Raw genomic sequence first — 13,517 nt, forward strand, 5'->3', positions numbered from 1 at the left:
GCTGCCTGGTAGGCCACCCTCTGGCCGGTCTAGCCTAGCCTCGGGCCGGGCTTGGGGTGTAAATGAGCTCCCAGTACCCCATCCAGCAGGTATCGAGCAGGGTTCTCCACCGTCGGTCGCTTGGTGTGCAGGTTTCTGGGCCTGCTGGGTTCGTGTCTCCGTTGGCCCTGTCTGGAGTCTCCCTGCTCCGTTCTCTGCCTTTGAAGAAGCGAGTTGCTATTTACGTGTTGCATGTTGCGGTGGTGCCTGTTGCTGCTGCTGCACGTGTGCTTTGGTACCGTGTTTCGCGGTGGCGTGTCCTTGTTCCTGTATCCAGTTGTGGTGTGGCACTTTGCTGCTGTTTTGTGCCTAGGGTTTGCATATGGGGGTTTGCTTGTTGTTTTTATTGGTCTTCGGGTCCCTGGCTTGTCCCTCTCATGTGCGTGGGGTTTTTCTGTCCCTGCCTGATTGTCCACCCCTGGTTGTTTTCCTGTTTTTTTTTTTGTGCTTCGGCTCTTTCATCCTGCCTCTCCCCAGTCGTTTTCCTGGCATCTCCTTTGGTCGGTTTTGCCTGCACTTGTTGCTATGTTAGGGGGGGTGGTCGGTTTCCACCACTTCCTTTCCTTGTGCGTTCCCTTGTTTCCTCCTCTGCTGCAGGGGTGTTCTGCGTGTGTTCCTTGGCTTCTTGGACTTTTTTCAGCCTGTGTCCTGTGGTGTGCTTCTTTGTCTCGGTCTGTTGCAGTTGCTCGTACCCCTTGGTTCGGGTACTGTTTCTGGCGGCAACCCTTCCGCCTTTGGTTTCCTAGCTTGCCCTGCCGGTTGGTTTTTCCGGGTCTCGTGATGTCTCGTGTCGGACCCGTCGTTTCTGAACTCCTGGCGGGCTTGCTTGCTTTGGGGAGTTTTTCTGTTCGGCAGATGTTCCATCTCCTTGTGCCGACTGGGTTTCGGTGGTCGCGCCCAAGACCTTCCCGCGGCTCCGCCTTTTCCTGGGCTCGGAGGGGCCTTGTCGGGGCTGCTTACGTTCTGCCTCGCGGTCTCGCCTCCGGTTGGTAGTCGGGTGGCTTCGTGGTAGGTGTCCCACCTGCGTACTTCTCTTGGCGGCAGTATGGGGTATTTTGGCGGTCCTTCCTTTTCCTGTCCCTTCTTAGGTGGTTCCTCTTGTTAGTGTTGGCTTGGTTTTCTGGTGGGGGTTGGGGGCCGTCGTCTTGCCACATACTGTCGCCTCTTTTCGTGCGATGCTGGTGGAGTCACTTCGGCTTGCTTTCGGTCTTAGTGTTGCTTCTGCACCGTTAGTAAACTGTCTTGTGCGTCGTTTCACCTCTGGCCTGTTCGTGCGCCGCTTGCACCGTCCTGGTCTCTGGTCAGCGTGCTCTGTCTTCTCCTCGGTTGGTAGTGCCCCTTCGGTTCCGGTTTGTTTTTTCATCGGCTCTTTTTCCTTTTGGCATTTGCCTCTGGGGGTCGGATCGCTGAGTTTTCTTGCTCCTTCGGTTTTAGCATTTTGGTTGTTCGGTGGCGGCAGTCTCCACCTTTTCTGGCGCGGGGTGGGGCTGCTGCGTTCTGGAGGGGTCCATGGTTTGTTGGTGCTTGGTTGATCGAGCGTGTTTTGTGTTCAGTGGCGGCCCTCCACTGTTGTTTGCGTGACACGGCATCTGTGTCCGGGGTGCGTTTTGCGTTGATCCGGTTCTGTTCTTCCCGGTTCGCGGTTGATGGTGTCCCAGGTTGTCAGCCGTGTTCTTGTGGCTAAGCTGCTTGTGTTTTTTCCTCATGCCTGTGGCGTTCGTGGCTTCGCTGCTCTCGTTGCCGTCTGAGCGACGTGTCCTTGCGGTCATTCGGGCATGGATTTTTGGTGTTCGTACGGGGGCCTTGCTTCTCGTTGTTCTCGTGTTGTTCCCGGGACTTTTCGGGGCTGTGGCGCCTTGGGTTGGCGTTTGCTGCTGGTTGTCTCGCTTCCGTGGGGGGTGCGTGGTGTCCGCCTCCCGGTTCCGTCCCTTTGACCTTCCTCTGTGGATAGTTAGCTCTGGGGAGCCGACGGGGCTTCCCCGAGAAAACCAGCGTTGAATGTAATGAAATGCCATTTTCTGGGTGAGACCCGGAGGCTCCCCGGCAACCCTCCCTCCTTCCGGTCGGCGGTTTTTGTGTATTTTGACATCCAGGCTCAGAACTGATGGGTGGATAGCCGGCGTGGGAGGTCTGGGGCTCCCCCTTCCCCCTCACGGGGAGGGGGGAACTGCGCAGACAGCGGCGCGGTGACATGTGATGTCATACTAGTTTGCTTGTTTTCTGTTGGGGAGTTCTATCCACTAGTTCGGCTTTAGGTAGCAATTTTCACCAGAATAGGGGTTTGTTTTAGAATGCTTACCTCTCTGGATGCTTGACCCGGTCGATCGCAGACATAGAATGCTTCCAACCACACTGGGGTTTCTATAGGCCATTGCTCCCCTTGCCTCTCTGAGGGGGCCAGGTTCTGGCCGTGGTCCCCGGTAGGCCCTAGAACTCCATACACATGACTGATGCCAAAGTCTGACATTAGCATATCAGCCTGGTAAAGCTCTGGGGCGCCTCCGGGTCTCACCCAGAAAATGGCGTTTCATTACATTCAACGCTGGTTTTTTGTAGTTGATTTGAAAATCCAAAGTTTTCAATATTCAATTTTATAATTATTTTTTATTTTCTTATTTTTCAAGTTACATTTGTGATCATTTAGACAAAGTTGCAGGATTTGCTAGTAGATTATGCACAGAAAATTGGAAAGCATTTGAATAAGTTTGAGAAATTGAACTCCTGGTGCCATCAGTTCTCGTCGTATATGTATGCGATGCGTAGTTTAAGAGTTTAGCAATTCTATTTTAATTTTTTAGCAATTCTATTTTAATTTTAAGGTATATTTTTAATGCATGTATATATTCTATTTTCAAAACAGGGGCTTAGCACAATTAACTGCTGAAAAATGTGAAACATTAAGAAGTGAGCTCGAAAACAAGATAAGTTATTGTACTGCTGACAAGACAAAGGATGATGGAGACAGCTCAGCCAAGAAACTTTCTGACAATGGTAAAAATGAAATAGAAGGAGAAGCAGCATCACAAGTCAAATGTAATACAGAAAAGCCATTTGTGTCATCACTGCGCCAGGTAGTAGTGGATTTCCTCCCTTTTGTGAGGTTTTTATTAATGACATCTGACCAATTTGTTAGATATATACTGCCCTCTGGTGTTCTGTCTAATGGTGAGTGTGTGGCTATTCTGCAAAATATTGAAGGTGCACATTCCATAGATTTGCCAGACTTTGTTTCATTCCGTGCTGCAAAACCACGAGAACGTATAACAAAATCTTGCCTTGTCTATGATCGTAGCTTTAATGATGGTGTGAATCTCAATTTTGTATATTACTCCACATGTTGCACTGAAGTGCTTAAAGATTTTAAGACATCAAGACCAATTTTTTTAATAAGGATTTCATCTCCATGCATTTCAAGTCTTCAAGAAGGAGATGTAACTGTTCAAACTTCTTCCAATGAGAAAATTGCCAAAGGAACTTGGAGAGGTGTTAATTGCCAGTTTAGGCGACCCGTTCCCCTTGACTCTGACCAGACCTATACCGTCACATTATCAATTAAAGAATCTTTGATAACAACTGCATCGGCAGTTAGTTCAGTTAACACTGAACATGAGGGTGTAAATTTTGTAGGTAAAACTCGATGTGGTGCTAAAGTTGAGATTGAATATTTTGTCAACAATTAAATGTGATGAAAAAATTTAATGATTCTACAAATACCTCCTCTGTATATTTGCCTGAAAATTAACCCATTGACATGTAATAAGGTTAAAGATGCTAATCAGTTTCTAAATATCACTCAAGTTTATGAATAAACACTTTTCCTTACTTATGCTCAAAGAAAACTGACCCTCCAAATTGAAAACAGCATTTCCAAACAAACATGAGTGTTCACATAAAATCAACATGGCAAAACCAAGTCATTTGAAAATTTGTATATTCTAATTAATTTGACATAGCTATCATAAATTGGTTACATAATGTGGCCATATCTACAAATTTTAGTTATGATAGTAGTTTAGTAAATGTGTTACAAGCTAGATTAAATACTGATGACCAAACCACACATCAAAAAAGTGAGGAAACGACAACGTTTCAGTCCGTCTTGGACCATTATCAAGCCACACGGCTTGATAATGGTCCAGAACGGATTGAAACGTCGTACTTTCTTCACTTTCTAATGTGTGGTTTGGCCATCATATCTGCAGCCACGTTATTGTGACTCATCATCTGTAAATGATTATTTTACTCCTGAATCATAGAATAAGCATTTATTATTTTAATATTATATTTTGTATATGCCAATTAAAATCCAGATATACAAACTTGTCTAACTCCTTTATTTTATCATTTGTTATTTAGAAGTCTCTCATGTATTCTTGTAGATTTATATACAGGATGTTTCAGAAGTATGTTTACTCGTATTTTTTGGTGTACACCCCTTGGTAGCTCCTTTCAGCCTACCTCTAACATCACATGACCACATCAGGTTCCCAGTGATATTTTCAACACACCAGGGATAAGTGCCTTTCCTAACAGTTCATGTTTTTTAGAAGCTTGTGGGAATCATAGATCAACAGATTACCAAGATGAACTACCCAAACCAAGAAAAATAAACACTCAACCCACTATCTAAGCGACCCAAGGGTTAAACTGACCAGTTTATGGAGAAGTGTCCTACATAGGGGTCCTATGCTTCAAAGGCTATTACCTTTCTGTCAAATATTCATTGCATTACCACTTTAATTCAGTAAAAATCATGAAAAAGTTTTACCATCCTTTTATTAGCACGGAATCTCGATTACTGAGCTTAGCAACCATGTTACTTGCTGGTGCCTCACACATACAGTACAGTATATGGCAAAAACATTCAAACAATGAATTAATAGCAAAATATGTTATTTGTGTGTGAAATTTTGAGTGAAAGTGTTTATGTAAGACTGTGTTGAAATATGTGTGTAAAAGTAAGAACTTAGTGTATGTATTATAGTTTTTGGACGTCTCTTATCCTCAGTTCACCATGCTGGAGATAAAACAATCAGCATATGAACAAATCCACAAGGTCCTTGACGAGGGTTCGAACCTACGTCTGAGAGGATCCCAGACGCTGCCTTAATCGACTGAGCTACGACATGGTCAAAAGAAATGCAACCAGAAGTTCTACTGAACTTACTTGGATCCTGAAGCCTCTCCGAGACACAAACCAGCGTTTTACACAATTCCCTCATGCACTCGAGCTCTATCAATAAGCTGTTCTACCTCTTTGCCCTTACTTCATTACATACAGAAATTACAATAGTGTGATGCATCGAATCCACAAATCCAAATCGGCCCTTGTAGATTTGTTCATATGATGCATCACGCTATTGTGATTTCTGTGTATAATCAGCATATCTTCTGCTTTGTTTATTGAACATAACCACACATTGAAGGTCCACTCCCAGCCCTGGTCTAACATTACTACACAAGGTGCCAAAATTCGAGTTGGGGCTGCTTCTTCAGGTAATGTCAGGCATAGAAAGCCTGTCATTGGTGGAAACATCTCAAGCCTAAGCACCATAGAATTCAAAAGGCCGACACCATTTGTACTTGCTACTCTGTCAATGTTCTTTGTCAACAGTACCTGATTAACCCATAGACTGCACAATACATATATGGATGATCTGAGTAACATTTCCAATACCGCACAATACATTAATATCTGTTAGCTAATAATAATATGTAATATTAGAGAACTGAAAATGTTATTCATTAAAATCAAGGATTTTCTGAGTCGACAGTGAGATTAGTAGCCTAGTCATTCTGACTTATGAGCTAACTGAATTGCAGCTCATAGGCTTGACACTGGAAACTCTTTAATACATCCTCACCTTTAGATGTGAAATTGAATTTATTAAATCAGTTTCTATAAGTAGTCAACTGTATTCAATTGTGAGTACAGACTAGGCTGGTACTCAGTTGACACTAACTAAAGTCCCTAAATAGATGGTTTAAATTTCTAACCTACCTAAGTAGAGGACTGAGCTAATTGTGATAACTCACTAATTCTTAGTAGAGTTACTAGCTAAATTGTAAGCAATAATAATTGCAAGGTCAACAGGATGAGCTATATTGAGCTTGTTAACAGGGTGAACTATATTGAGCTCGTTAACAGGGTGAGCTACAGTATATTGAGCTCGAATTAACGAGGTGGAGCATTGTTGCTCTCCACTATCATGGTGAGCAGTGCTCATAAAGCGCTCAATTATTACCTTAATTCACAGGAGAGCTGTAGGATCAGCTTGGGTTATTAGTGCGAGATCCTTCTTGAAGAATAGCTAAGCACGGAATCTATGCAGATTCTCTGGTGAGCAGTGCTTGAATTACCACGGGGAGCATTGTATCGTTCAATTATCATGGCGAGCAGTGCTCGTATTAGCATGGGGGAACATTAAAGCGCTCAATTGTTACGCTAACTCAGGGTTGAGCTATATTGAGCTCATTAAGCATGTTAGGTAACAATTCTTATGGTCTAATGGTAATGCATTAAACGATGGGAAAGCTAAGGTTGCTGGAAATTTAATTATTGCTACTATTAATCCTATTTGAAGATAATTTGTAACATTTTCCCAACCTAAACGTTTCACAGGTTATTAGTTCTCTGTAGATTCACTTACATATTGGTAAGTTTGCAAATTTGTTCGTGCTGCGCTCCTACAGTAATAAGCAGAAACGAGAATTAAACAGCTCAAACAAAATTAATGCAAGTATTTTCACTAACTCTTAGTGCAGAAAACGTTGAATTAATAAGGTTTTCTTGGCAAACCTTAATCTGCACTGCAGACACTGTCAAATTTGTTCATTTGATGCATCACGTTAGTGTGATCTCTGTGTGCAATAATTCTTGATGATTACATTATCCACAGGCACTGGTATCTCAGTCCTTTTTCTTGCATAATTTATCTGTTTCCCTTTTCAGTAAAAATACGGTGGTCCTTCGAGTAATTCATTCAATCATTTAAATATCAATATATTAAGAGTTAGCTTTCCTTCACGACACAAATTTGGTCGACTTCGAACTGGATAGATAGCTGAGAATCAAGCTATCATAATTAACCCTTACTAATCACATTGTGTAGTAACTTAAGTTAAATATATTTCATTAACTGTGGTTACCAGCAGTGTACCACATATGTTAGCCTAACCCACACCAATTAATGTGTTACCATTATTGGGCTATACAAATACAGTATTTCAATGTACGGCTGTCAGCAGACTGTCCATTATAACCTAAACCAAATTCAATCTATAATTACTGATTCACTCAAGTCAATGAATTCATTAACATTTTAGGATCCAGTATACTAATCCAAATTACTGATCCCAAAAATCAATTAATCATTACTAACCCTGATAACTTTATATTCCACAATTAGGAAGTACATTCAGGTGTTAAACATTATTTACTGCAGTAGAATACTTGCCAAACACAATTAATAATCTTGTGCTCATTAAATTTCCCATACACATTTCTTACAAGTGTATATATTATATAAAATTACAAAATCCAAAAACATAGCACTATTTTACACATTATTGCACCACATTTATTGTAGTTATGCCAACCCAACAGAAGTAGGATAATTTTAGACTGCTACGGTACTAAGATTTGTACAAATTCAGTCTACACCATTAGCTACATTAATAGATAGGATTATTACCTAACTAGTACTGTGTTAGACAGTGCTGGTGTATTATTATTTTATGTAGTGCTGACCCTAATTAGGGTGGGATATAAACCATTTATTGTGTAATTATATTTTATTACATATTTCTATGTACATCTTTGAGCGTTACTGAAAGTGTCACTACCCATCCAAGGCTGATTTTGAAGGGCTAAGCTGAGGAACTCCTGTAGTGATACCAAAGTACAGTATTACTCAAATCTTAGTTGGTTATTATTAGGTAGGCAGCTAACCTCAAAATAAGGTATATTACAATCAGCCTCAAGGAAATATCAGGTTGTCAATAATTATACCTGCTCTACATATATTAGCAAGTACCATTGCTGTCCAAGTAGCTATATAAGCCCTATAAGGCTCAAACTTACAGCCAGAATGGCTACTCTAGAAAAAAACTAGAAGAACCTTGAAAGGTTTTCAAAATCACCTGTCAAGACTACTTGACAAATGTGACAACTGTTTAGGAACTGATTCAGTTGACATCTTCAGGCTAAGAATTTCCACAAAGGTGGCTAGCCAAAAATATGACCAAGTAAAGGATACAATAGTCTTATAGGAATATACTCCTTGTCAGTAATACTGACCCAGATGAATTGAGTTTGATAGAATCTGACCTTGCCAACTATGAAGATATAATTCAAGACAAGTTAGACAAAACAATTCAAGACACTATAACCAAGTGCTTGCAACACAAAATGTTCCTGATTGGTTAAAAGATTTTTATACTAGACCTATACCCAAGCAAGCACCCAGCTCAGATGAAATACATGAGCTACCTCAAAATGAGGATAATTCTCTAATCAATACTGATCCCCACATAGGATCAACAACTGAAGTTCAACCTTCATTTTCTACAATCTCATCTAATACAACTTCACGTAATAATTCATTTACAGAGTCTGATCAATTTTCAGACAGCTCTTCTCAATATTCCCTAGATTGTACAAATTCAATGCATGAGGCTACTGAATTGACCAGCTTCTGACAGGAACCCAGAGAAATAAGTGAAGCTGCAGATGAAACTTCAAGTAAAGCTGCAACAGCCAGTGAATTTGAACCAGAAAATGAAAAAGCTGAAGCTGTAATTAAAGCTGAGGCTAAGCAAGAAGCCTTAAGAAACACAAGTAATAAGTCATAATTACTCACACCAGCCTTCTAGAGCAAGTGCTAACAATGAGAAGACTGTTATAAACTTTGTACACCAATTACTAGATTTATCTCCACCAGAACAATCAGTTGACTCTTTACAAGATTTTAGTTTTCAGCTTGAGTCACTGTTAAATTCCTTCAGTAAAGAGGTGGATCACCCAACTGCTGAGTGGATGACTAAAATTATCATCCAGAGAAAATTGTCTGGTGAGGTACTTAATAAATTGTATTTATACCAGAATGGTAATGTCCTGTCAATGCAGGATATATTTGCAGGTTTGCGCAATATAAGCAATCCATCAGCAAGCCAGGCATTTAATAAATCTTCTGAATGCACAGAAACTGTACCCACATCAGTTTCCTTACCTGAAACTCCTAAAGTGACACTGTCATTAGGTAATAAAGGTACTAATAATCAATGTAATAACAACAGGTCAAATACCGATTCATCAGTAAGACCTAAGAGTACGCCAAGTACTCACAAGAGAATAAATAATAAGCAAATGCAAGCAGCAAAACCATCACAACCTGCAGTTGCAGTTTCACCTAAAAAGGTTTTCCCTAAATGAGCTGTAGGATGGGGATTATGTTTGTTTTGCAATCAAAAACATTCTCTGAACAAATGTACTAATTATCCTAATAGATACACAAAAGTCAGACGACTCAAACAGTTACACAAATGTACTAGGTGTCTCAAATCACATAATGTTAATAGCTGTGACACCCCACTGAACACCTGCAATAGGTGTAGAAGGGGCAAGCATCATGCTCCACTGTGCAAATTTGTCAAGACAAATTATATTAGTCCTAGAATAGGAAGTAGACAATCTACACATGTACAGTCCTGCAAGGTGAGAGATGTTTACAGCGTAATTTCACCGGCATCTCAAGTGGATGCAACCTTGCCCACTGCCCAACTGCAAGTAAAGAATAAAGGGACCAAGATCACACTCGGGGACTATTTGATCAAGGGTCCCAGAGAACTTTCATTACTCAGAAAGCGGCAGAGGCACTCAATTTACAACCAATCAGACAGGTAAAATTAAACCTGTCAGGGTTTATGATAAATTGAGGACCCCAAGAATACTCAGTAGTTCAACCGCTTGTACATCTAGGTAGTCATGTCAAGGCTATCCAAGCCATTGTTGTAGATCAAATACCATTTGACCTAAATATTATTAAGGGTCTGGGGTACACAGCCCACTTCCTGCTGGAACGTGAAATTAATTTGGCTGACAACAAGTTAACGTCTGACCGCCTTAATAATGTAAATGTACTAGTTGGAGCAGACTTCTATTACAAGTTCATTACTGGACATGTTAAGTGATTGGGCATGAATATGCTCCAATCTGCAGGTGGCTACATACTGACAGGTAAACTTTTAAACCCAAAGAAGCCTATGCCTGCCAACAATAATAAATTAATCAGCAGCAAATTAATTCTCCAGCAACAAGCTGAATGAGAAACCCAGCCGAGTAATAAACCGAGATTGAATGTAGTACAATTAGTATTCGCCGAGATGTTTCATAGCTCTCCGTGGAAAATCAGTGGTCCGTACCTAAACCAGTACATGTCACAGGGACAAAGCCATTAAATCCACTGCAGACCTAGAATTATTCTCGACAAGTAGTAATTGACCACACTCAGTCTCTCTAGGTAATCAATAATATTAGGCTAGAGAATCTAGCACCCAATGGATCCAGCATTCCTGAATTTATCAATACCACGAAGTTATCAAGCAACTTCTAAACTTATAAATTCACTAGGACCAAGGTCTACAATACCTGCGCTTAACCCTCAAACCGCGCATATCATATATAAATGATATCAGTGACAAAACCGAAACCGCGCACATCTTTTATATATGATTTTGTGTCTAGCGCTATAATTTAAACGCCCCGCCTGGGATAGGGGCAGCTATAGTACAGCCACGACCGATAGTTGCCAGATGCCACCTAGAAAAAAAATCCAGGCCAACATTCTTGGGTGTTACAGCGTCAGTATTGAGCAAGCCACCAAGGCTGGCGCACGCAGCACGAGCTCACAGCACCGCTGTTCAGCTTGTGATCAGCTTGTGCTATTATTTAGCAGTGATAGTATTACTGAAGCCCCCTGACTGTGATAAAACTGACGAGGATTCTGATAATAGCAGGATTGTGGTGATATTTAGCGCTGTGCTCCATGGAGGGAGGAGTAAGGCTGTGGGAGGGAGAGTTGTGGCATCGTTTTCTGACTGTGTGTGGCCACCATTTATTGACTGCACTCACCATACCAGCTTAGTGGTTCGCCATGGTGAACACAAATGTAGATACTTATATATAACGTGTGTATAGTGTGAGATAACAGCGAGAGAAGTAGGTTGGGAGCCGCCATTTTGGCGAGGGAGGAGCGTCGTCTGCACGACTTGGCATGGTGTTTACTGATGGCCACTATGGTCTTTGGGCACCATACCAACTTATTTGTTCAGGTATAGTGAATAAAACGGGTAGATACTTATATATAATGTGCGTATATAGCGTAATAACACCACAAACAATATTGTTGGATGACAAATATTAGTGCGTCTGGCCTTGAGGGCGGCCGCCGATCAGCTGACTGTGTGAGTAGCTACGTCTTATGGCCTTCACTCACCATACAAGCTTAGATGTACAGTTATGGTGAACAAAACATGTAAATACGTATATATAACGTCTGTGTATAGTGAATAAATACAAAAGAGTATTGTGGGAGGTGAATGAGGGTGAGTGAGGTGGTGTTGAGGGAGGGAGTGGCAGTGAGTGGCTCGCTGGTGTTTGGTGTTTCACTCCTCGTTGCTTTTTGACTCACAAGACCAACTTAGTAGTTCGTTATAGTGTACAAAACATGCAAATACTTATATATAACCTGTGTATATAGTGTAACAACAGCAAAACTATTTGTTTATTGTTTTATGAACATAATAATTGAATCACTAATATGCACACCATAATTTTGAGTACAGCGATGGTTCACACATTTTATAATATAAATATACCACAATTCACTGTATGGAATAATATTACTGCAAAAAAACTAAGAAAAAATCAATCAGAGACATTGAAATAATTAGGTAATAATATATTTGTGGCAACTGCCATCTGACTGCTCGGGCGGAGTAGACCTCGTCTGGCGAAGGCTCTGCCAACGCCCCTTTTTTGCCACACTTCCCTACCCTATTGCGGCTAAAATATGCCACCTACGATTTTTTTGTTATTTTTTCCGTGATCAGGGAACAAAAATGAACACTTCTATAAGATGAAAGAATTTTTTGGATTTTTTTTTTGTTGTTGTTGCGCCTGTGGGTGTGAATTCCATTTGGGCCCCTAGCGGTTTGAGGGTTAAGGAACATATAATCTCTTCCCACAACCAAACCATCGCCAGAGAAATCCTAGTAAACAACACAGAAATTTATTTATTTATTTATTTATTTATATATATACAAGGTACATTGGGTTTGTGAGAATACATTGGATAGTACAGTATTTACATTCTTGTAAAGCCACTAGTACGCACAGCGTTTCGGGCAGGTCCTGAATCTAGCAGATAATTTTAAGTAGGTAATTTCAATCAGAATTGATAAATGATAAAGATACATTACAAGAGAGAAATGAGATGAGAGAGATAAGTAGGTATATTAAAGCATATTGTTATATTAAAGCTCTGATTGATTACATTGACAGCTTGATTAGTAATTTAAACAAGGTTAATAGACACCATACAGCAGATTGACAGCACATATAAGACAGCAATGATCACAATGGTAAAGATGTTCAGATTGGGTACATAAAGATTGGGAGACTGGGTAGCAAAAGATACAGATAAACAAGATTTATAAACACCATATAACAGATTGGCAGCACATATAAGAAAACAGCAATGATCACAATGGTAAAGATGTTCAAATTGGGAACATAAAGGTTGGGAGATTGGGTAGCAATTGATACAGTGCAATTTTAAGGCAAAAAGTGAAAAACTATGAAGATGAAATTAGGTACTTTTTAGTATTGATTTTGAATGATGTAAAAGTTGGACAGCTTTTCAATTCAGTAGGGAGTGAGTTCCATAAACTGGGTCCCTTTATTTGCATAGAGTGTTTACACAGATTAAGTTTAACTCTGGGGATATCAAAGAGATATTTATTTCTGGTGTGGTGATAATGGGTCCTATTACATCTGTCCAAGAAGAGTTTCAGACAAGGATTTGCATTTAAGAACAGGGTTTTGTAAATGTAGTTGACACAAGAGAATTTGTGGAGTGAGATTATGTTTAGGGAGTTAAACAAGGGGGCTGTGTGTTGTCTGAAAGCAGAATTTGATATTATTCTGATAGCAGATTTTTGCTGGGTGATGATGGACTTGAGGTGGTTTGCAGTGGTTGAACCCCATGCACAGATACCATAGTTGAGATAGGGATAGATTAGTGCATAATATAGAGAGATGAGAGCAGAGTTAGGAACATAATATCTGATTTTGGAGAGTATACCAACTTTTTTAGAGACTTTCTTAGTTATGTGTTGTATGTGGGTACTGAAGTTGAGTCTCTTGTCTAGGAATATGCCAAGAAACTTTCCATCATTTTTATTGCTAATGTTTACAT

The 13,517-nt window shown here is 40.5% G+C and overlaps 1 protein-coding gene across 6 annotated transcripts in view; it reads left to right on the top strand.

Moving 5' to 3' along the window:
• LOC123767303 (BTB/POZ domain-containing protein 6) overlaps positions 1–9,526 on the top strand; it is a 188,152-nt gene extending 178,626 nt beyond the window's left edge. For 5 of the 6 annotated variants that reach the window (XM_069313070.1, XM_069313069.1, XM_069313072.1 and 2 more), the window contains one exon: positions 2,900–4,362. In XM_069313070.1, coding sequence (XP_069169171.1) covers positions 2,900–3,719 — 820 coding nt within the window. In that variant the 3' untranslated portion in view covers positions 3,720–4,362. Of the gene's footprint in view, positions 1–2,899; positions 4,363–5,047 lie in introns of those variants that run through there. The other variant, XM_069313073.1, reaches the window with a different exon arrangement.
• Positions 9,527–13,517: the final 3,991 nt, after the last annotated feature.

This window comes from Procambarus clarkii, chromosome 74, assembly GCF_040958095.1.
Source record: "Procambarus clarkii isolate CNS0578487 chromosome 74, FALCON_Pclarkii_2.0, whole genome shotgun sequence".
Taxonomy (NCBI): Eukaryota; Metazoa; Arthropoda; class Malacostraca; order Decapoda; family Cambaridae; genus Procambarus; species Procambarus clarkii.